Genomic DNA, 22,664 nt, shown 5'->3' on the forward strand with positions numbered 1-22,664 from the left:
TGCAGTACAATATGGAGGAATATGTGCATTCCTCCTTGAATTTCTCCTGTCTTAACATCTATGACATTGCTCTGGCCTGGCTTTTCATCCACTCTCTGGTCATTCTATGTCAGGAGACTCTTCCTCTAAATATCCCTTGAATACTAGTGCTTCTTAGATTTTCAATCTTGGAGCAATGTAGCCCCCTCCTTTCCAGCCTATTAAACTTTTCAATACATTCTGAGGTTTTCCTCTCCCCAATGTTTTTGCTACCTGGTGGAGAAAGGGGGTAAATGAACACAGGGAAAAGAAAAAGAGGGAGTATATTCAATAAGCAAATCAATTTATTAGATGCAAAAGTCCAACGATGTCCTACTTACTTCCAAAGCCAGTTGGTTTATTTTGCGCAAAGGCATTGTTCTGGGATGAGAAGAGACTGGTCCCTGTCCCTGCAGTTCCAAACAAGCTATTTGATGTTCCTGTTGATGTGCCAAACCCAAAGCCAGTGCTTGTGGAGGTAGCTGGCTGACTAAATGAATTAGTACCAAATAATCCTCCTGGAGAGATGGAGAGGAAAAAAATTGTTAAATACATGGACTGGAACCACTAAATGAAGTCCTATACCAGCTAAGAATAAACCAACCATATTCCAAGTAAAATCCCTACCTGGTTTGGTCTGTGAATTTCCAAAGAGGCCTCCAGTATTGTTGCTAGAACCAAATGCAGATGTTCCAAATGCTCCTCCACTAGTAGTGCCAAAGCCAGTGTCTGAAAAAGGAAAATCCAGAGTCAAAATAAAATCTAAATCAGGTGACCCACTGGAAAGGATCTTAGTATTTCTTTATATTCTGTGTTTGAACAGGATAACTGGTCTAAACTGAAAATTATTTTTTCAAAGTTCCATCAGACTACAAATTACAGTTAAAATTAAGCCAATTAAGCCAAAATGATAAACATTTTATGCATTGTTCCAGGAGAAAAAAAAAAGTGAAGAGGTGTGACTTTTCAATAAAGTTATAGATGTCAACGGGTTAAAAAAAAAAAGAGTGCGAAGGTAAGTAATGATCTCGAGCTACAGACAAAAGCAAAGTCATCAAACTCAAAGTGTTAAACTCTCTAGACATTATATATTCCAGAGTCTCTGAGATGAATGATCCTTACTTAGGAGAGTGCATGAGAAAGACCTGGAAAGGTTTTTCAGAATACACGTGTTCAAGTTCCAACCAAGATTCTAATTCCATAGTTCAAAGACAGGAAATACATTCTTTGAAAACAACAAAACAAAACAAAACAAAAGGGGACCCTGGGTGGCTCAGTCCCTTAAGCATCTGGCTTCAGCTCAGGTCATGATCTCAGAGTCCTGGGATTGAGCTTCTTGTTGGACTCCCTGTTCAGTGGGGAGTCTGCTTTTCCCTCTCCCCTCTGCTCCTACCCCACCCCTTGTGCCTTCTCTCTAATAAAATCTTGAAAAGGAAAAAATAAAAAAAGATTCTCTCTCTGCCCCTCCCCCAACTCCCCCCCAGGCTCATGCACAGGCTTAAAAAATATATATATATATATATGTATATATACATATATATATATGTATATGTATGTATGTAACATATATATATATCAAGTACCTTCTGTGAATGATAAAAAAACCATGAAAACTCCAAACTTATTTCTATTTCTTATAAAATTCTAACAAGATCTTATCCAGTTATTTATCAAAGAGATTTTGTTATAAGACCAAAGTATGAATAAAATTCTTACCTAAACTATCAGAATGATTTTTTTCTTTTTAAAAATTTATTCAAGTATAATTAACAGTGTTATATTGTTTCAGAGTTTCATTAGTTTCAGAATCTGTATTTAAGACTGTGTTTCTTCATATCTTTTTTCTTTGTTCATTTGTTTTCTTTCTGAATTCCACATATGAGTATAGGTCTTTCTCTCACTTATTTCACTTAGGATTATACCCTTTAGATCCATCCAGGTTGATACAAATGTTAAAAGCTCAGTCTTGGGGCATCTGGGTGGCTCAGTGGGTTAAGGCCTCTGCCTTCCACTCAGGTCATGATCTCAGGGTCCTGGGACTGAGCCCTGCATCGGGCTCTCTGCTCAGCGGGGAGCCTGCTTCCTCCTCTCTCTCTCTCTCTCTGCCTGCCTCTTTGCCTACTTGTGATCTGTCAAATAAATAAATAAAATCTTAAAAAAAAAAATTCAGTCTTTATGATTAATATTCCACTGTATATATCCACATATTTATCCATTCATCAATCCATGGACACTTGGGTTGTTCCCATACCTTACCAATAATGCTGCAATAAACATAGGGGTGCACATTTCTTTTTGAATTAATATTTTGGTTTTCTTTGGGTAAATACCCAGTAGCAGAATTACTAGATTGTATGCTGATTCTATTTTTAATTTTCTGAGGAACCTCCACACTATTTTCCACAGTGGCTGTACCAGTTTGCATTTCCACCAACAGCGGGCAAGGAAGGGTTCCTTTTGCTCCACACCCTCGCCAGGACTTGTTATTTCCTGTGTTTTTTATTTCAGCCACCAGAATGGATTTGTTCTTAGTAAGAATAGCTTAAGTTTCTCCCCTTGTTTTGTAAGACTTACTCTGCCCAAATGTTGAAGTTGTGCCAAAGCCACCAGTGCCACCCCCAAAGGGTGTTCCAAATGACTTATTAAACATCTTCAAAATGAGTCTTTGCTTCAGCAAGCTGAAAAGAAGAAAAAATTATCACCTTTTAAGGACCACAGAATACAAACTAATTCTTTCAGAAAATGTCACTGTACAAGTTTAGTCCCATCCAAACTACAGCATAATGTTCACTCTCATTCAATATCCTAAAACTCTATATAATAAAAGGCCTTCTAAAATTGAGCTGAATTACTGGTACCATAATTTAAGGTTAAACTTCAGATCTCACCAACAATTATCCCTTTAAAACAATGTTTTTGGTTTTTTTAACTTTTTTAAGTTCCCTTCTAATGAAGATTTTGGTCCACTATGCCAGACCTAGGAGGTTATCCACAATACTGATTAAAAATTATAATGATATTCTGCTATCACAACCACCTGAGAAGGGAAAATTGTTGTCAGGCTGTTTTTGCATTATAAAAAGTTTTTCTGCCCTATTTGGGGGAGAGGGTATATAAAATGCTGTAATGGTAAATGTTCTTTAAACTACATATGTCCCTCCTCCCCTCTCCAAATTCGAGATTCTAGTGCCCTGACACTCTCTTTGAAATAACTTCTTAAGACCTTTCTTTATGGTCTCCTACTTACCTATCTTTGTCTGGGAACATTACAGAAAATCTTTGGTGAAAATCCCCCAACTCACACGAATGACTCCTCTCCAGTATCAAAACTATGCACTTAATGAGTTGGACCAAAGTGTTCCAACAAATACAAAAGTTTGGTTTTGTATAAAAGATTTGCATAAAAGACAACTTAAAGACAGTCTATTCAAAAGTAAACACTGTCCACCTGTACCCCTGAAACAAATCATACATTATATGTTAACTTAAAAAAAGTCAACACTGTCCCTGATAAATTTTCCTTAAACTTAAGGTTATCTACTACCTCTTATCAGCCAGCAGACAAGAAAATACTTAGTAAACGTACTTTTAATATAAAAATCTCAGAAAATAGCCAATTATGCTTATCTGGATTTTGTAACAGGCAGGATGATTTTTCCATTATTTAAACATGATGGAACAGTTTTTTTCTTCTAGTAATATCATACCCCATTCATATAATAGAATTAAACACTTAGAGGTGCTCCCCACAATATTAGTTACCCTTTAGTACTTTCAGTAATTCTAATAACCAAAATATTTTGTGCAACATTGGAAAAGATGAAGCTGTCCCTAAATACCTACGGTTTTACAAAAATCAACATTCTGCCCACTCAACTCCCCTAGGAAAAAACTCCAACACTTAGTTCTTTATCCCAACATCTGGGAATTTACTAATTCCAATTAAACAAAGCTCACTGAAACCAGTAGTTCAAGAGGGCCACATTAGAATTAGTTAGCAAGCTTTTCAAAATAACCACCCCTCCCCCAGGCCCCATTCTAGAGATGAGGACCAAATTAATTAATGTCCAGGGTTGGGATGTAGACATTTGTATTTTGAAAGGCTCTTTCAAGTTACTCTACTGCACTCTCTTGGAACCAGAGGCTACATTTCACATAATCATCATTTCTCTTTTAGTAATGAGATTTGCTTGGAGTTTCCTGCCTTCTCAACTTAACAGGTGTCACATAGTACAGAATGAGCCTTTCCCCTATTAAATGTCAACTTTTCTTTCCAGGGAAAATATTCTTGGAAGTACTTAGCAGAAGTCTAGACCTCTATGGTCTTCCTATGTATTTGTTTTTCAACCGTTCATTTGGAATTGACAGTTGTGCTAGGGGTCAGATGTCTCAAAAATTTCATTTTGACTGCAATCTCTCTCATACTGCTGTCTTGAGCAACAGCCCTATCACATCCACTTCAATCTCTGTTGATTACATTTTTTGACCCATCATCAGCACAGCAGAAACTGTAAGGAGTAACAGTTATTACACTAAATTTGCCATCCATTTTCTTATTCATCCCCACAACCAGCAATCTGTTCATGTACATCTGACATCTATACAGCAGATGTGTCAGGATTCAGAAGCTAAGTAATAGTTTTTTCTCTGTGACATTCACCCTTATATTAAAGGTTTTAGTGTTAATTTGGGAACTAGGTTCTACAGGCCAAATCCATAGCTCCTAACAATCAAATATTGCTTTTTAAAATTCTTAGCCTAACAGGGGCGCTTGGGTGGCACAGTCAATTGAGCATCCAACTCTTGATTTAGGCTCAGGTCATGATCTCATGAATCATGAGACTGAACCCATGCTGGGCTCCCCAGTCAGCGGGGAGTCAGCCTGAAATTCTCTCTTTCCTTCTCCCTCTGCCCCTTCCAATACTCCCTCTAGGGCACACACTAAGATACATAAATAAATCTTATTTTTAAAAAACCTTATCCTGGAGCGCCTGGGTGGAGCACTTGGTTAAGTGTCTCTTGATTTCAGCTCAGGTTATGATTCAGAATCATGAAGTCAAGCCCCTCTTTGGGCTCTGTGCTCATCTCACAGTCTGCTTATCCCTCTCCCTCTGATCCTCCCCTGCTCATGCTCTTTTACTCTCTCAAATTAAGAAAATTTTAAAAAACATAAATTTAAAAATCTTATCCTAACATAAAAACCTAACATCACGGGGCACCTGGGTGGCTCAGTGGGTTAAGCCGCTGCCTTCGGCTCAGGTCATGATCTCAGAGTCCTGGGATCGAGTCCCGCATCGGGCTCTCTGCTCAGCAGAGAGCCTGCCTCCCTCTCTCTCTCTGCCTGCCTCTCCATCTACTTGTGATTTCTCTCTGTCAAATAAATAAATAAAATCTTAAAAAAAAAAAAAAAAAAAAAAAAAAAAAAAGAAGAAAACCTAACATCACATATATTTCATAAGGGATTTTAAATAGTAATAAAATATCCTAGGAAACACCTAATGGTTTATAAGCTTTTATACATTATCTCAACAATCCTAAAATTATGTTATTATGCATCACTATCTGTACTTTAAGGATGAGAAAAGAGGATCGAGTGTTTACCTAGCCTCCCAAGATCAAAAAAGGAGTAAGTGGTAGAGCCCCAGTTTAATCTATCTTCTGACTTCCCATGGACACCCTCAAGCCTAGGAGGGAACATACAAAGCAACAAAGAACATGTTCAGTATCAAAGAAATTCATTGCATCTGTTCCAGATCTAAGCACAAGGGACAACGCGGGGACCAAATCCAATTTGGACTCTTGGGAAAAAAAGGTTCTCACTCAAGTTCAGCCTGTCTTTTTGGGGTTCTGGCCATGATGGGCTTGCTCAGTCTCAAGCCTGAGCATACTGGGATTTAAGTGTTTTTTTTTTTTTTTTAATTATCACCATGGAAACAAACCAAGATTTTGGAAACAGCTTCATGATTTTTATCATAATTGCTAGAAACTGAAGAATGGCTAATGCAGTTAACCCTTTGCCCTTTAAACAAATCATTTTCTTGACTATGCTATGAAATGCCAGTGACTCAATGAAAGATGTCCCATTCTTCACACTTTCCCCTTCTAAACCCACTAATTCATTCTTTAAAACTTAGCCCAGGGGATGCCTGGATGGCTCAGTTGGTTGAGCATCCATCTCTTGGCTTCGGTTCAGGTCCTAATCTCAAGCTCCACACTCAGAGCACAGTCAGCCTGAGATTCTCTCTCTCTCCCTCTGCTCCTTCCCCTCTCTCATGTGTGCACGTTGTGCTTTCTCTCTCTCAAATAAAATCTTAAAAAACAAAAATCTTAGCTCAAGCTCAAATGTCATCCCTTCCATAAGCTTTCATAGCTCCTTCTAGCAATTAGTCAAGTCATTCCTCCAGGCTTACACAGCACATGATGATTTGTTTATAAGTATTCATCCTGACTCTGACTCTTTATGGTGGACGGTGTGATAATACCGACTACACAGATCTTCCTGTAAGACAGAAGGATCTGTAGTCCCAGCTGGTGCAAAGTATTACTGAAAAGATAACCCTGAGCTACTGATCCTTTTCAGAACTGCCTCCACTGAAAAGCTGCCTTACCCAGTGTTATATCCTCTTCCAAGGATAGCCCAGATGCAAAATGAGGCCCCTTCACTCCCACTTAAAAGCTAATTCTAAAGGATGCTTCCAGCTTCACATTCCCACAGGATTGCTGAGGCCGTCATTAAAATAATATCACAACTTGGGGCGCCTGGGTTGGCTCAGTGAGTTAAAACCTCTGCCTTCCACTCAGGTCACGAGCCCAGGGTCCTGGGACTGAGCCCTGCATCAGGCTCTCTGCTCAGCAGGAAGCCTGCTTCCTCCTCTCTCTGCCTGTCTCTCTGGCTACTTGTGATCTCTGTCTGTGAAATAAATAAAGTCTTAAAAAAAAAAAAGATAATATCACAACTCAATTTCTCCCTCAGCCCATTCCCTTTCTCTCCCAAGGTGGTTATCTCAAAACACTGTAATAAAACTCATAAAAGAAGACTATTTCTAACTCAGAGTCTGCTTCCCAAGAAGCTCAACCTTCGAAAAATCCAACCCTCCCCAATACACAATGAACTTCTCCAGGATTAATAGTACCATTGGTTTACTATCCCAGAAACTAAAAAAGGATCTGTTGAGTAGGTGGCCTAAAATGCACTTCCAATAACACAGAAAACATGCGATTGTCCAAATAACATATCTCGTCAGGTAAGCGTAATCAGCATGTAGCAAATGTGGTTTCATAAAGTAGACAGAAAAAAGCAATGTCGGATAACCTTTTGAATAGTGGCCCAGCTCAATAAAGGAGGAAAGGAGACATTTTCATGTGTTTTTTTGCCTAGTCTCTTTAAGCACCAATAAATTAATGGCTCTGTATCTTTCTGGGTTTTGTACTATGTAATGCTATTAATACCTTTTGATTCTGTTGTGCTTTCTTGTGTATTAAATATTTTTCATTTTGCCAAAAAAAAAAAAAAAAAGGATCTGAAACATATACAATTGACCTTTAAACAATAAGATATTAGAACTTCTGGCACCCTCCAAACTTAAGTACCTAATAACCCTCTGTTAGCTAGAAGCCTTATCAATAACATAAATAGTTAATGCATTATTTTGTATGTTATGTACATTATATACTACATTATTACAGTAAAGAGCTACAGAAAGAAATGTTTAAAAGGTCATAAAGAAGAAAAAATAGGGGCACCTGGGTGGCTCAGTGGGTTAAGCCTATGTCTTTGGCTTAGGTCATGATCTCAGGGTCCTGGGATCAAGCCCCACATCGGGCTCTCTGCTGAGCAGGGAGCCTGTTTCCCCCTCTTTCTCAGCCTGCCTCTCTGCCTACTTGTGATCTCTGTCTGTCGAATAAATAAAATAAATCTTAAAAAAAAAAAAGAATACATTTATAGTACTGTACTGTAATTATTGAAACAATTCCACACGTAACTGGACATGTGCTGTTCAAAGTGTTGTTGTTGGACAGTCAAGTGTACTGATTTTCTAAACTAATGATGATAACCACTAATGTGTTTTTTTAAACAAAGGCTGTATGATCAAGTTTTTTTTTTTTTCAGGATTTTATTTGACAGACAGAGATCACAAGCAGACAGAGGCAGACAGAGAGAGAGGAGAAAGCAGGCTCCCTGCTGAGCAGAGAGCCTGATGGCATGCCAAGCTGAATCCCAGGACCCTGGGCTCATGACTTGAACAGAATGCAGAGGCTTTAACCCACTGAGCCACTAGGTGCCTCTGATCAAGTTATTTTAGAAGTAACTTCTTACTTAAAATCATGTGTGATGAATTCTCAGAACAAAAGGATAATCATGAAAGAAGGCTCTTGGTAAAATTTTTCATTTAATTAAGAGGTTGGAAAAAGGAAGAGATCACAAAATGGCTGAATACAACCAGCAAAAAGTTGTTTGGTCTGTTATATATATGGTATATTTCACATATATATGTACGCATGTATGCAGAAATGTTTATGTATGTGTATTTATTATCACAAACCAGCTGATAACATTTAAAATAGGGCTATGTAAAAAAAAACAGATTTTGGGTCTCTCATAAAAAACCTAATGATTAAGCAAACTAGGGACTCTAATCATTTAGTAATAGTCTGGAGTTTAGTAGCAACTGCCTCCCCCGCAACTTTGGTAAAGTGTAATCTCCAATGTGCCACAGTGCCCACCCAGCATCACTCATTTCCATCAGCTGCCTGTAGACCCCAACAGATTCTGAGTTTGTGATTTCTGATATAATCAGAGAAAGGACCCACATGTTTAAAACTGGAAAAGCAGTAAGTGCCAGGAAGCACAAGAGGAAGTAAAAATTAGAATGTGAGCAGGAAATATGAGGAAAAATTTGTGGGGATTCAGAATGTGAACTGGACCTTGGGGAACTAGAAAGACAAGAGAGGAAATGAGGACCAAGATAAATAAGGTACACAGGTATTTGTGTACCTATCCTATCTGGCCTTGTATTTTACAACCAGAGCTCAGCTTCTCTCATATAATAAGCAAAAATAAATATACTTATCAGTTCATTAGACAGACGTCTTTAACCTTAAATTATCCAACTGAAGAAGTACATCAGAGCACTCTGCTATGTATGTACTTAGGATATGGTATCAAGAATAGGACACCATCAGAATATTTGGACAGTTACCTTAGTTATTTCAAGTAAAAGACGTTTAATGAAAAAAAGCAAACTGCAAAAAGACACTTTTGGCAGATTATATAAAAAAGAAAAGAAAATATACTCTTATTTATTGATATGTATATACACAGTACGAGTAAAAGGGGAGACTAGAAAAAATACATGAAAATGGTTGCCTATGGAGAAAGGAAGGTAAATGATATATGGGGCAAAGAATTCAGAGGACCCAAACTTATTCCTCACGTTTATTTCCTCTATTACCAGCAGCAACAACAAAAAAGATCTAGAGGATGCAGATAATCTGTACTAACTCTATTCTCCCATTAAAAAAAGGGAGGGAGGGGGAATGTTCACAGCAGCAATGGCCACGGTCGCCAAACTGTGGAAAGAACCAAGATGCCCTTCAACGGACGAATGGGTAAGGAAGATGTGGTCCATATACACTATGGAGTATTATGCCTCCATCAGAAAGGATGAATACTCAACTTCTGTATCAACATGGAAGAGATTATGCGAAGTGAAATAAATCAAGCAGAGAGGGGTACCTGGGTGGCTCAGTCATTAAGTGTCTGCCTTCGGCTCAGGTCATGATCCCAGGGTCCTGGGATCAAGCCCCACATCTGGCTCCCTGCTCAGTGGGAAGCCTGCTTCTCCCTTTCCCACTTTCCCTTACTTGTGTTCCCTCTCTCACTGTGTCTCTCTGTCAAATAAATAAATCTAGAATAAATAAATAAATAAATCAAGCAGAGAGAGAGTCAATTATCATATGGTTTCATTTATTTGTGGACACAAGAAATAACCCGGAGGACATGGGGAGATGGAGAGAAGGGAGTTGGGGGAAATTGGAGGGGAAGACGAAACAGGAGAGACTATGGACTCTGAAAAACAATCTGAGGGTTCTGAAGGGGCGGGGGGGGGAGGTTGGGTGAGCCTGGTGGTGGGTTTTATGGAGAGCACGTATTGCATGGAGTACTAGGTGTGGTGCATAAACAATGAATTCTGGTACACTGAAATTTAAAAAATTAAAAATTTTAGGGACAACTGGGTGGCTCAGTTGGTTAAGCAGCTGCCTTCAGCTCAGGTCATGATCCCAGCATCCTGGGATTGAGTCCCACATCGGGCTCCTTGCTTGGTAGGGAGCCTGCTTCTCCCTCTGCCTCTGCCTGCCACTCTGTCTGCCTGTGCTCGCTCTTACTCCAAATCTTAAAAAATAAAATAAAATAAAGTAAAATTTTAAAAAGGGGGGGCACTGGGTGGCTCATTCATTAAGTGTCTGCCTTCGGCTCAGGTCATGATTCCAGGTTCCTGGGACTGAGCCCCACATGGGGCTGCCTGATCAGCAGGAAACCTGCATCTCTCTCTCCCACTTCCCCTGCTTATGTTTCCCCTCGATGTGTCTCTCTCTGTCAAATAAATAAATAAATAAATAAATAAATAAATAAATACGGGGGCGCCTGTCTAACTCAGTTCTCAGAGCATGTGACTCTTGATTTTGGCTCAGGTCACGATCTTGGGTTTCTGAGACTGAGCCCCACATTAGGCATGGAGCCCACTTAAGAATCTCTCTCTTACTCTGCCCCTCCCTCACTCACACTAGAGATCTCCCCCTCTTAAAAAAAAGGGAGGAAGTAATACTAGAGATTGCTGGAGTGGAACTTCTAAATCCATTTTAGTTCAAAGGCATAGCAAAAAAAAAAGGGGGGGGTTTAGGAGCGCCTAGATGGCTCAGTCGTTAAGCTCTGCCTTTGATTCAGGTCATGATCCTAGGGTCCTGGGATGGAGCCCTGCATTGGGCTCCCTGCTCGGCAGGAGGCCTGCTTCTCCCTCTCCCCCTGCTTGTGTTCCCTCTCTCATTGTGTCTCTCTGTCAAATAAATAAATAAATCTTTAAAAAAATCTTTAAAAAAATTTAAAGGGATATCACACATTCAAACCTTTATCCTTTTAAATATATTAACCTGTCCCAAACTGAAATAGCAGCTAACATTTTAATTCTTACTATGTCCCAGGCACTGGCCTAAGTACACTTTACAAATTATCTCATATAAACCTCCCAAGAATCCAAAGAGGTAGGTATTTTGATCTCTATTTTACAAATGGTGAAATTGAGCATGATCACAAAGCTACTTTTGACTATTGGCTGTGTGTATAGAGCCTAGAGCTCCCACAGAAAGAACAGTGGCAACTAAAGGTAAAATGACTTTGCATTCACTATAAATAAGAAAGCTATAAAAACAAAATTTGGCACTATTACTCCAGCCCTATCAGGACAAAGACACACTTCTCTGGCAAACATGACAGTTCCAATCATCAGAAAGGAAACTGCTCGCTCTTATGGAATGACAATTTATGTGGCCTAGAAGAACTTTCCTGCAAAGATTAACCACTTCCTTTATGGATGGATATACTTACACTCACTGCAATTTTTTTTTTTGGTAAGACATATTTAGAAAGAAAAGATTAAAATGAAATAGTCCTATACAGAGAGAAACAATGCCATTAAATAATTTACTTTGTTCTTTGTGCTGATCTTTTTAAGGAGGCTCCACACCCAGTGTGGAGCCTAATATGGCTTAAACTCACTATCCTGAGATCAAGACCTGAGCTGAGATCAAATCAAGAGTCAGGCGCTTAAACCACTGAGCCACCCAGGGGTGCCCAGTGCTCGATCTTCTAATTAGTAATTCAGACTGTCAGATGTCTCAGTCAATGCCATGTCTGACTTTGGCTTGGGTCATGATCTCGGGGTCCTGGGATGGAGCCTGCGACTGGCTTACCAGGGAGTCTGCTTCTCCTGCTCCCTTAGCCCCTCCCCTACCCTGCATGCTCTCACTCTCTCAATTGGACAGATAAAATCTAAAAAAAAAAAAAAAAAGACTGTCAGATATAAGAAAGAGGAAGCCTTAATAATAGACATCAGTAGTCCAGTATTGCCCCCATTATCCCAAATGAATCTTAATAAACTTTTGTGCGCTTTGTGAACTCTGGGAACAAAGATCGACCTCAGTTTTCCTCCAGAAGAGTGGTGGACAGTCCCTGAAACAGGGTAACAACCCAGCAATTGCCAACTTTAAGCACTATCTGAATGACTAAGCAAGGGGCGCCTGGGAGGCTCAGTGCGTTAAAGCCTCTGCCTTCAGCTCAGGTCATGATCCCAGAGTCTGGGATAGAACCCCGCATCAGGCTCTTTGCTCAGCAGGGAGCCTGCTTCCTCCTCTCTCTCTCTGCCTCTCTGCCTACTTGTGATCTCTGTCTGTCAAACAAATAAGTAAAATCTTTAAAAAAAAAAAAAATGAATGACTAAGCAAGCTTGCTGCTCTCTGACAACAGAAAGTTACACAACTGGGAAGTAATTTTTCCTCTCCACTTTACTGAGTTCCTCTGTACAAAATTCTTAAGAGCAAAAACAGTAACTCTTAGATGAATGAAGTACTACTTCCCATCTTACAAAAAGTACTTTTTCATATATCTTCTCATCTAATCTTCACAAAAATACTAGAATAGACAGGAATTATCTTCCACAGTTAAATTGAATGGAAAAATAACTGTTACTTTTTGCCTTGCATAGAAAAGGGATGGGAGAGTTAGGCAGAATTCCAAAGAGTTAGCTTAGTATCACATCCCAGCAAAACCACCTGCTATCCTCTTGTTTTACTGTATCCTTCCTATGATCAATCCCAGTTAAGCCATTCCTTTGTTAGAACATTCGCTTTTCTCTAAAAACTATGTCCCTTTTTCTTTTGTATTTTTTTTTAAAGGTTTTTATTTCTTTATTTAACAGAGAGAGTGACAGAGTATAAGCAGGGGAAAGCAGAGCGAGAGGGAGACGCAGGCTCCTTGCTGAGCTGAGATACCCAGGCACCCCCTCACTTTTTCTTTCTAAAAATTGATGTTCAGGGGCACGTGGCTGGCTCAGTTGGGGGAGTTTGTGACTCTTGGATCTTGGAGCTGTAAGTCAGAGCTCCAAGGTCGGTGTAGCAATTACATTAAAAAAAATAATAATAAAATCTTGGGGCACCTATATAACTCAGTCGGTTAATCGTCTGCCTTCAGCTCAGATCATGATCCAAGTGTCCTGGGATCAAACCCCACCCCAGACTCCCTGCTTCTCCTCTCTCTGTCGAATAAGTAAAATCTTTAAAAAAATGATAAATAAAATCTTTTTTCTTAATTTTTTAAAAAAATATTTTATTTATTTATTTGCCAGCCAGAAATCACAAGTAGGCAGAGAGGCAGGCACAGAGAGAGGGGGAGGCAGACTCCCTGACCAGCAGAGACCGATGCGGGGCTCGATCCCAGGAGCCTAAGATCATGACCTGAGCCGAAGGCAGAGGCTTCAACCCACTGAGCAACCCAGGCGCCCCAATAAATAAAATCTTTTACTATTTATTTATTTATTTATTTGAGAGAGAGGGTGATAGCAAGAGAGAACATGAGCAGGGAGAAGAAGGAGGTTCCCTGCAAAGAGGGAGCCCGATGTGGGACTTGATTCCAGGACTCTGGGATCACAACCTGAGCTGAAGGCAGACGCTTAATCAACTGAGCCACCTAGGCGCCCCAGCAATAAATAAAATATTTTTAAAAAGAAAGAGAAAAATATCTGGGGCGCTTGGCTGGCTCAGTGGGTAGAGCGTGTAACTCCTGATCTCAGGATTTTGAGTTCCAGCCCTACACTGGCTGTACAGATTACGTAAAAATTTAAAAAAAAAAGAAAACATAAAAAATAAAAACTGCTGTTCAAGCCTCACCTATTCCACACTGTCCCAGATTAGACCCTCAGACTCTTATCAGTATAAAAACACATCCCCTTCCCCTCCCCCATTCAAACATGATTACGTAAACTAATGCCTCTCAGCTGCTCTGAGTTATGCAATATATTTGCTGTCATACCAGCCCCTTGAGTGTATGAGCTGTTTTCTGCTCTAGTAGAAAGCATCTGGATTTTGCTTAATTTCATCCATTAAGGTATAAATTAATTTAAAATAATCTATATTATCTAGTTGAGCTCCTTTCCTCGCTGTGCTGAGTAGCATTTTCACTCCTTTAACATAACCTTCATTTGAAAAACAGAAGTAGTGAAAAGAGTACATCAGTTTTGGAGTAACACAAATCTGTATTTAAAACTCTCCACCACTTACTATCTATGCAATTCTCTGAAAATCTAAAATTAACTCAAAAAGTTAAAAAGGAATTTAAGAAACCCTGCCATTTGCTACTGTGTAACTGTACTTGTCAGGATATTCAACCTTTCAGACCTCTATATTTACAATTAACAACAGGGATTATCCAGCCCACACTGAAGGACAAAGATGCCTCAGACTAGAGCTCCTCAAAATTAGGTTTGTTTGTGTTTTCCTAAGATTTTTAATTTTTTTAAAAGTAACCTCTACACCCATAAGCAGGTTTCTGTTTACCTTTTCAACAAATATTTTTATAATACTTTTAGTAAGAAAAATGTAAATTAATTTCCCCTCGCTCTAAGCCTTGACTGCTCAATGCCCAGCTGGATCACCATACATAAAATGATTTCACAATACTTCACTGTCCTCTAGTGACCATTTAAAATAACCATAAAATACCACTGTAAACAAAGAAAAACACACACTTGCTCCACACACACTGAGGTCACTCTGATCATTCTCTTCCACTCATCTCACCTCTCTAGTCTCATTCCCAACAAGTCACCTTTAGTCTACAAATCCATTCATCTATTTCTTTTTTTTAAAAGATTTTTTAAATTTATTTGACACAGAGATCACAGGTAGGCAGAGAGGCAGGCAGAGAGAGGGGGAAAGCAGGCTCCCTGCTGAGCAGAGAGCCAGATGTGGGACTCAATCCCAGGACCCTGAGATCATGACCTGAGCCGAAGGCAGAGGCTTAAACCCACTGGGCCACCCAGGAGCCCCTCCCCTATGTCTTTTTTTTTTTTTTTAAGATTTTATTTATTTATTTGACAGAGAGAGATCACAAGTAGGCAGAGAGGCAGACAAAGAGAGAGGAGGAAGCAGGCTCCCGGCTGAGCAGAGAGCCTGATGCGGGGCTCGATCCCAGGACTCTGGGATCATGACCTGAGCCCAAGGCAGAGGCTTTAACCGACTGAGCCACCCAGGTGCCCCCACTCCCCTATTTCTTAAGAAGCTTAATCCACCAAGAAGGTGTGTAGACACCAGAAGTCTCTATGTCAAAGGAGCATGCAGAAATAAACAAGGTATGAAGTGATGAGTGAGTGCAACATGCATTCATGAAGCATGAACTGCTCCTTTCCTGAACAACAGTCCTAATTCAGTCAGTTCTTTCTTCTCTTGATCAGTGGTTTTCAAATATTTTTAGCTATGTAACCCAACACAGAAGCTGCTCTGGCCAAAGTAAAGAGGGAAAGGTTCAGTAGAACTCTACCAGCAGAGTGCTTTCAAAGAACCGATGTGAAAAATCACTGTCCTTTCTAGATTAGTAATTCTGAAAATGAGGTCTGAAGGTCCCTAAAAGTCCTTGAAACCTATTTCAGAGTGTCCATGAAGTTGAAACAATGTTCATAACAATACTAAGGCATTATTTACATTTTTTTTTTTTTAACTGTACTAACCTCAGCAGTAGGGGGCAAAAGCAATGATGTATGATACTGCTGGAGCCTGAGCATGAATCAGGACAATGACCCAAACTATAAAACAGTTATTGAATTCTTCATTGCCATACACAGCACACACAAAAAATACACTTTCATGTGAAAGCCTTTGATGAAGTTGTAAAAATCACTGATTGTATTAATTCTTGACATTTCAGTACACATTTTTAAAAATATTCTGTGATTATTCTTTGAGAGAAAATGGTAAATACTCAAAAGCACTTCTGTACATGGAAATACAAGAGCTATCTCAAAGAAAAACACCTGTGTGATTACCTGAGTAGAAAGCTGAACCAGCTGATCTTTCATGGAACACCATTTTTACTTCAGAGAATAAATGACAAACTATGGTTATTCAGATTTGAAATGAAAATTAGAAATTGCCTGCCACTATGAGCTTGATAGCTCATTCTTAAGACTTATCTGATGAGATGGGTGGAAATGTTAACAATTGTATAATTAAATTTGTCAACATTCGGAAGAGCTACATAACCCAGTGAACCAATGATTTCTTAATGACCAATGCACGATGTCATAAAATTATGCATGAGTAAATATCCATTCAAAGTGCAAGACAGGGGCGCCTGGGTGGCTCAGTGGGTTAGGCTGCTGCCTTCGGCTCAGGACATGATCTCAGGGTCCTGGGATCGAGTCCCGCATCGGGCTCTCTGCTCAGCAGGGGGCCTGCTTCCCTCTCTCTCCCTCTGCCTGCCTCTCCATCTACTTGTGATTTCTCTCTGTCAAATAAATAAATAAAATCTTTAAAAAAAAAAAAAAAGTGCAAGACAAACCACTGATATTTAAATGTAACACTGTACTAAGTTCAATAATATGGCTTCAGGGCACCTGGGTGGCTCATTCAGTTAAGAGTCAGCTCTGGCTCAGGTCATGATCCCAGGGTCCTGGGGCAGAGTTCCACATCAGGCTCCCTTGCTCAGCAGGAAATCTGCTTCTCCCTCTTCCCCTCCCTTCTGCTGAATGCGTTCATGTGTGCTCTTTCTCAAATAAATCTTTTTTTTAAGATTCTTATTTAGTTATTTATTTGAGAGAGAGCATGCATAAGCAGGGGTAGGGGCAGAGGGAGAACCAGACAGCATGCTAAGCAGGAAGCCAATGTGGGGCTTGATCCTGGAACTCCTAGGTCATTACCTGACCTAGAGGCAGGCACTCAACCAGCCACCAAGGTGCTCCTGAAATAAGTAAAATCTTAAAAAGTAATAATAATATGGCTTCAGATTCCATATTGCAACAAGTCTTCACAAACGTTTGGGATGCCTGGGTGGCTCAGACGTGAAGTGTTTGCCTTTGGCTCAGGTCATGATCCCAGAGCCCTGGGATCGAGTCCCACATCGGGCTCCCTGCTCAGTGGGGAGCCTGCTTCTCCCTCTGCGTATGCCTTCTTTCTCTGTCAATAAATAAAGAAATGTTTGAGAAGAGTATCTACAATTATTTGAAAAGATTATTAAAACATTCTTCTCCATCTACTCATCTGTATGAGGCTGGGATTTTTTTCACATACTTCAATCAAAACAACTTATCAACTGTGAATGCAACAGATCTGCAAATCCAGTGATCTTCTACTAAGTCAGACATCAAAAAGATTTACAAACATCCATCACCCTTGTCACTAAACTTTTTAGTGATTTTTCATAAAACTATTATGTTAAAAAATGAGTTTATTATTCCTTAAGTCAATATCTTTTGAAGCTTTAATTCCTAGTATAGTAAATATGAGTAGATATAACCCCACATAACAAAAGCTGTCTGGAATCTTTAATAGTTTTTAAAAGTATAAAGGAGTCCAAAGATCACAAATTTTGAGAACTGCTACACTGCACTATTGCTATAGCTTCCTCCTAATTTGTCTGCCAGACTCCAGTTTCACATCTTCCAATTTACCCACCACCCACTAGCTTAAACTCACGTATCAGACTTAGCTAATTAGAGCTGTATTTTAATAATTTTTACTTCTCTACTACAAAACTACAATTATGCTGAATTAAGTACAAACTCTTCAATAAGACAATTCTGTGTCAATGGGACAAGACACCGATCAATGCATATAACTACCAGTGAAATGGAAAAATAATGGAATTCCACAGCACCACATTTAATTACATTTAATTACATCAATTCAACTACAAGCTCTTTTTGCCCTCTTCCACAAAAAGAGAAATAGATATTGCTTTATTTTCCCAATGGCCTATCCCTTTTCTTTTTTTTTTCTTTTTTTAAAGATCTTATTTATTTATTTGACAGAAATCACAAATAGGCGGAGAGGCAGGCAGAGAGAGAGGAAGGAAAGCAGGCTCCCTGCTGAGCAGAGAGCCCGATGCGGGACTCGATCCCAGGACCCTGAGATCATGACCTGAGCCGAAGGCAGCGGCTTAACCCACTGAGCCACCCAGGCGCCCTGGCCTATCCCTTTTCAAACAAGACCTTGATTTCTATCCCGGAAAAAGGGAGGATACCACAGAAATAAAGAGACACTAGAACTCTTAGCTTTTCAGCTTCCTGATACCAGATTTTGATAACTTAAGGGTTTTTCAAGGACACTTTACTTGTTTAAAAGTATTTTATTTATTTATTTGACAGAGATCACAAGTAGGCAGAGGGGCAGGCAGAGAGAGAGGAGGAAGCAGGCTCCCTGCTGAGCAGAGAGCCCAATTTGGGACTCGATCCCATGACCCTGGGACCATGACCCGAGCTGAAGGCTGAGCCACCCAGGCGCCCTCAAGGACACTTTAACAAGATGCAATTTATTAGGGGCACCTGGGCAGCTCAGTCAGTTAATTGGTTGCCTTCGGCTCCGGTTGTGATCCCAGGGTCCTGGAATCTTGCCCCATCTCAGACTCCTTGATCAGTGGGGAGCCTGCTTCCCCTTCTCCCTCTGCCTGCGGCTCCCCCTGCTTGTGCTTGCTCTCCCCTCCTTCTCTGTCAAATAAATAAATAAATAAAATCTTAAAAAAAAAAAGATGCAATCTATTAGCTGACTTTACAAGCATACATCAGGCAAGTTAAAGGTAGGACTTTACTGAAATACTGGTAATGTTTTCTCAAGAGCAGTGATCTCTCCATCAGGGCAATAATGCCTCCCAGTGGACATGTAACAATACGTGGAGACCTTCCTAACTGTTGCAACTCAGGGAGCTGGGTAGATTTGGGGAACGCTGCTAAACATCCTACAATACAAAACATAACTCCCAAACGAAAAGAATTATCTGGCCCAAAATGTCAACAGTGCAGAGGCTGAAAAATCTTCTCCAGAGACCTACTATGCCAAATACTTAGATTCAATTCCAAACCCAAAGAAATGCACCAAATTCTCAAGAAACAATGTATATGGGGCGCCTGGGTGGCTCAGTGGGTTAAGCCTCTGCCTTTGGCTCGGGTCATGAAATCAAGCCCGACATCAGGCTCTCTGCTAAGCTGGAAGCCTGCTCCCTGCCCCCCCACCTCTCTGCCTACTTGTGATTTCTCATTCTGTCAAATAAATAAAATCTTTAAAATAAAAAAAGAAACGCTGCATATATATATATATATATATATACCTATATATACCTTACCCTCTACTACCTGTATTGTGTGTGGGGGGTTTTTTTTTTTTTTTTAAGATTTATTTATTAGAGGGTGCCTGGGTGGCTCAGTGGGTTAAGCCGCTGCCTTCGCTCAGGTCATGATCTCAGAGTCCTGGAATTGAGTCCCACATCAGGCTCTCTGCTCAGCAGGGGGCCTGCTTCCCCTCCTCTCTCTCTGCCGGCCTCTCTGCTGGCCTCTCTGCCTACTTGTGATCTCTCTCTGTCAAATAAATAAATAAAATCTTAAAAAAAAAAAAAAAGATTTATTTATTAGAGAGAGAGAGTGCAGACTGAGTGAGAACACAAGTCAGGAGGAAAAGGAGAGGTAGAAGCAGGCTCCCCAATGAGCAGGGAGTTTGATGCAGACAGAGCTTGATCTCAGGACCCTGAGATCAGGACCTGAGCCAAAGGCAGCTACTTAATCAACTAAGCCACCTAGGCATCCCCCTCTATTACCTATATTGTTAAATCTCCAAAAATTTCTTAGTCCCCTAACCTTGTGACAAATTAATAATAATTAATAAATAATAAATAATATAATAATATAATTTTAGACGGGCACTCTGTTAGAAATTAAACATCACTACTACTATCCCTTACTTCTTAGGCTAACTGCTACAATAAAGATATCAAAATAAAATAATATACCCAATTTCTTCCAAGCTATGAATTTGGTTCCCTAAAAGTTCTATTTGCTCTCTGCTATCTAGGAGCTAGCAGACATGAATAAAGTCAGGTACCAAAGTACCATGTAATATATGAACGTAGGAGTCCTCTTATCTAGGCCCCATATTTCAGGAGCACACATATACCCAGTCTTTTTATAGACTCTTTTAGGTTTAGCTGTTCCATATTTGTTTATCCCTTCAAATAAACACTGAACGCCTACTATGTGCCAAGCAACTTGAATACAAAGATAAGACAGGGGTTCCTGGGTGGCTCAGTTGGTTAAGCATCCAACTCTTGATTTCAGCTCAGGTCATCATCTCAGAGTTGTGAAACTGAGCCCCCCACAGCTTTGCACAAGCAGGGAGTATGTCTAGATTCTCTCTCTCTCTCTTCCCCTATCTCAATAAATAAATATTTAAAAAAGACAAATACATTTTACCACAGTCTAATAACATAAACAGCTAAAATACAAAATGATTTGTGCTATAAATAGAAGTATCAAATAAGTGTTATGGAAGCTTGCAGGAGACAGAATGCCAGGAAAGGCTTCCCAGAAGAGGGTGATGCTTGAACTGAGAAAATGTCACAGAAAATAGACTCTGTTCACATCTCCATGTTTAGACTACTGTACTCTTCTGCTCTTACACGCTAGTTTTCAGTTTTTGCCTTGTCAGCTAAACAACAACAAAGTGATGATTTGACCACTGTGAAAATACCAAAGTGGTAACTTTTAATTCAATTTCCTCAAATCTTACTGAAGAGTGAAAAAATAACTCTATTAAAGTATTTCCCAGTACCTCCAATTTGTCCAAGTTCTGGGTTTTTTTAATAGCCTAACTTCCTCCACTAAGTAAGCAGATCATCTGTCACCCAGTTAACAAGCACTGCTTTCTGAATTTATAAGACTGTCACAGGGAATGATCACTGCTCTTTTCTTTCTTCCAGTTAGTTTCTTCTTCCAAACAGTTTTCTTCTCACCTCATCCAACTAAAATACTTTGAATTCTATGACTTCCATGGTACAAGAACCACAAAATTACCGCTGCCTATCTTTCTAAGTCTTATCTGTATTTCCTGCTTTCTATTCCAATAACGTTATGAGTCACTAATTGGATTCTTCCTTCTGAGGCCCCAGCAGCTGACACAAATAAAAATTTCATATTTGGAATCGGAAATTAGCCAAACACGTAGTCTTACCGTTTCGTTTCCAATACATTTATATCATTGACATTTTTAAACCAACTTTTTAGTTCTCATGGTTTGGGTCAGGGTACCGCAAATGAAGCTTCTGCCTTTACACAAACAGAAGTGGTACCAACCAGATCAGAAACGCGATCAAAGGCTGCTTCTAACTACCGAATGCTCCCCCCACTAACTTCCAAAGGGAACCTTCAAATAATGGGAGGGTGATACAGGAGAAAAAAAATTCTAGACTAAATCAGATCTGACACCAGGGAGGGTGATACAGGAGAAAAATTTCTAGACTGAATCAGATCTGGTATTGGCTAATCCTGTCCCTTCTCTGGACCTCAGTTTCTCTATCTATAAAACTTGCACGTGATGTACGGTAGGGGGCTGGCTTTATTTTTTAGGTCTCTATGGCTATAGTAATCCAGAAATCACATCTTTTCTCTTCATCCAGTTTTACATGGAACACGTGGGAGGACAGAAAATAACCTTTTACTCCACTAAACCGTCCTTAATTTTCAAATATTATTTTAAAAAACTAACAAACTCCCGACCCACCCACCCTAAACCTCGGGCTGCAAATTTTCCCCGAGGAGACGCCAAAGGCAAGTTAAAGCCTATCCAGCACGACGGTCGAGGGAAGTGCTGGGGAGACCCAATTCAGGGTCCTAAGACGCTGCCCCCGCAAAGGGCCCGCCCACCTAATCACCGCTGGGCAAATGAATGAGTACCACAGGATACATGGTCGCTCCCTCCGCGTAGGCTGAGACGGGAGACCCCGGGGCCCAGACTCCACCGATCTCGATTCCCTCTCAGCGCCCGAAGAGCCCGGCCTCCGGGCCGCAGGGTTGAGGGCCCCGCCCCCTCCCTCAGGGCAGAAGGTGCGCGCCGGGGCGCGAGACTTCCGCGCGGAGGGCCTCGGCACACCCGCCCGCCCTGAGAAGAGGAGGAGCCTGTCTGTCCGGGGCCGCCACCGCCCGGGTTCCCGACTTACCGCGGTGCGGCGGGGGAAGGGAAGTGTCAGGAGTGGGGGCCTAGGCCCCTCCGCCACCCGCCGCTCAGCGAGCAGCGCGCGGCCGCCACGAAACCGTCGCCGCCGCTACCACCACCGCCACCGACCGCCGCTTCGGGCGCAGCGCGCAGAGGGCCCGACTGCGTCACACGCCGCCCGCCGTCAGAGGCTCGCTCCGGGCGCTCCGCCCTCGCTGTCTGCGCATTGGCAGGCACCTCCGCCACTCTAAGTCCGCCCTGTTATTCATTGGGCAACAAGTCTTTTGAAACCGAACGTGAAGGCGGTCTTTGGGAGAAGGGGAGAAGGGGAAGAGGAGGGACTTGAGGAGTTACGGAGAGGAAAGGGGAGGGGCGGTGAGAGACATGTAGTCCCGCCCCTCTCTGCCGCG

General features: G+C 40.8%; 1 protein-coding gene across 25 annotated transcripts in view; it reads right to left on the minus strand.

The window, feature by feature from the left end:
- NUP98 (nucleoporin 98 and 96 precursor) overlaps positions 1 to 22,625 on the minus strand; it is a gene marked incomplete at its 3' end in the record, with an annotated part of 121,444 nt that extends 98,819 nt beyond the window's left edge. For 10 of the 25 annotated variants that reach the window (XM_082749844.1, XM_082749849.1, XM_082749839.1 and 7 more), the window contains exons 1-4: positions 22,259 to 22,621; positions 2,593 to 2,696; positions 646 to 747; positions 360 to 536 (exon numbers count right to left, since the gene is read on the minus strand). In XM_082749844.1, coding sequence (XP_082605970.1) covers positions 360 to 536; positions 646 to 747; positions 2,593 to 2,668 — 355 coding nt within the window. In that variant the 5' untranslated portion in view covers positions 2,669 to 2,696; positions 22,259 to 22,621. Of the gene's footprint in view, positions 1 to 359; positions 537 to 645; positions 748 to 2,592; positions 2,697 to 5,619; positions 5,703 to 16,106; positions 16,150 to 21,965; positions 22,149 to 22,258 lie in introns of those variants that run through there. The other 15 variants (XM_082749846.1, XM_082749840.1, XM_082749848.1 and 12 more) reach the window with 7 other exon arrangements.
- Between the last annotated feature and the right edge of the window lie 39 nt (positions 22,626 to 22,664).

This window comes from Mustela nivalis (genome assembly GCF_964662115.1).
Source record: "Mustela nivalis genome assembly, chromosome: 9".
In the NCBI taxonomy this organism is placed as follows: Eukaryota; Metazoa; Chordata; class Mammalia; order Carnivora; family Mustelidae; genus Mustela; species Mustela nivalis.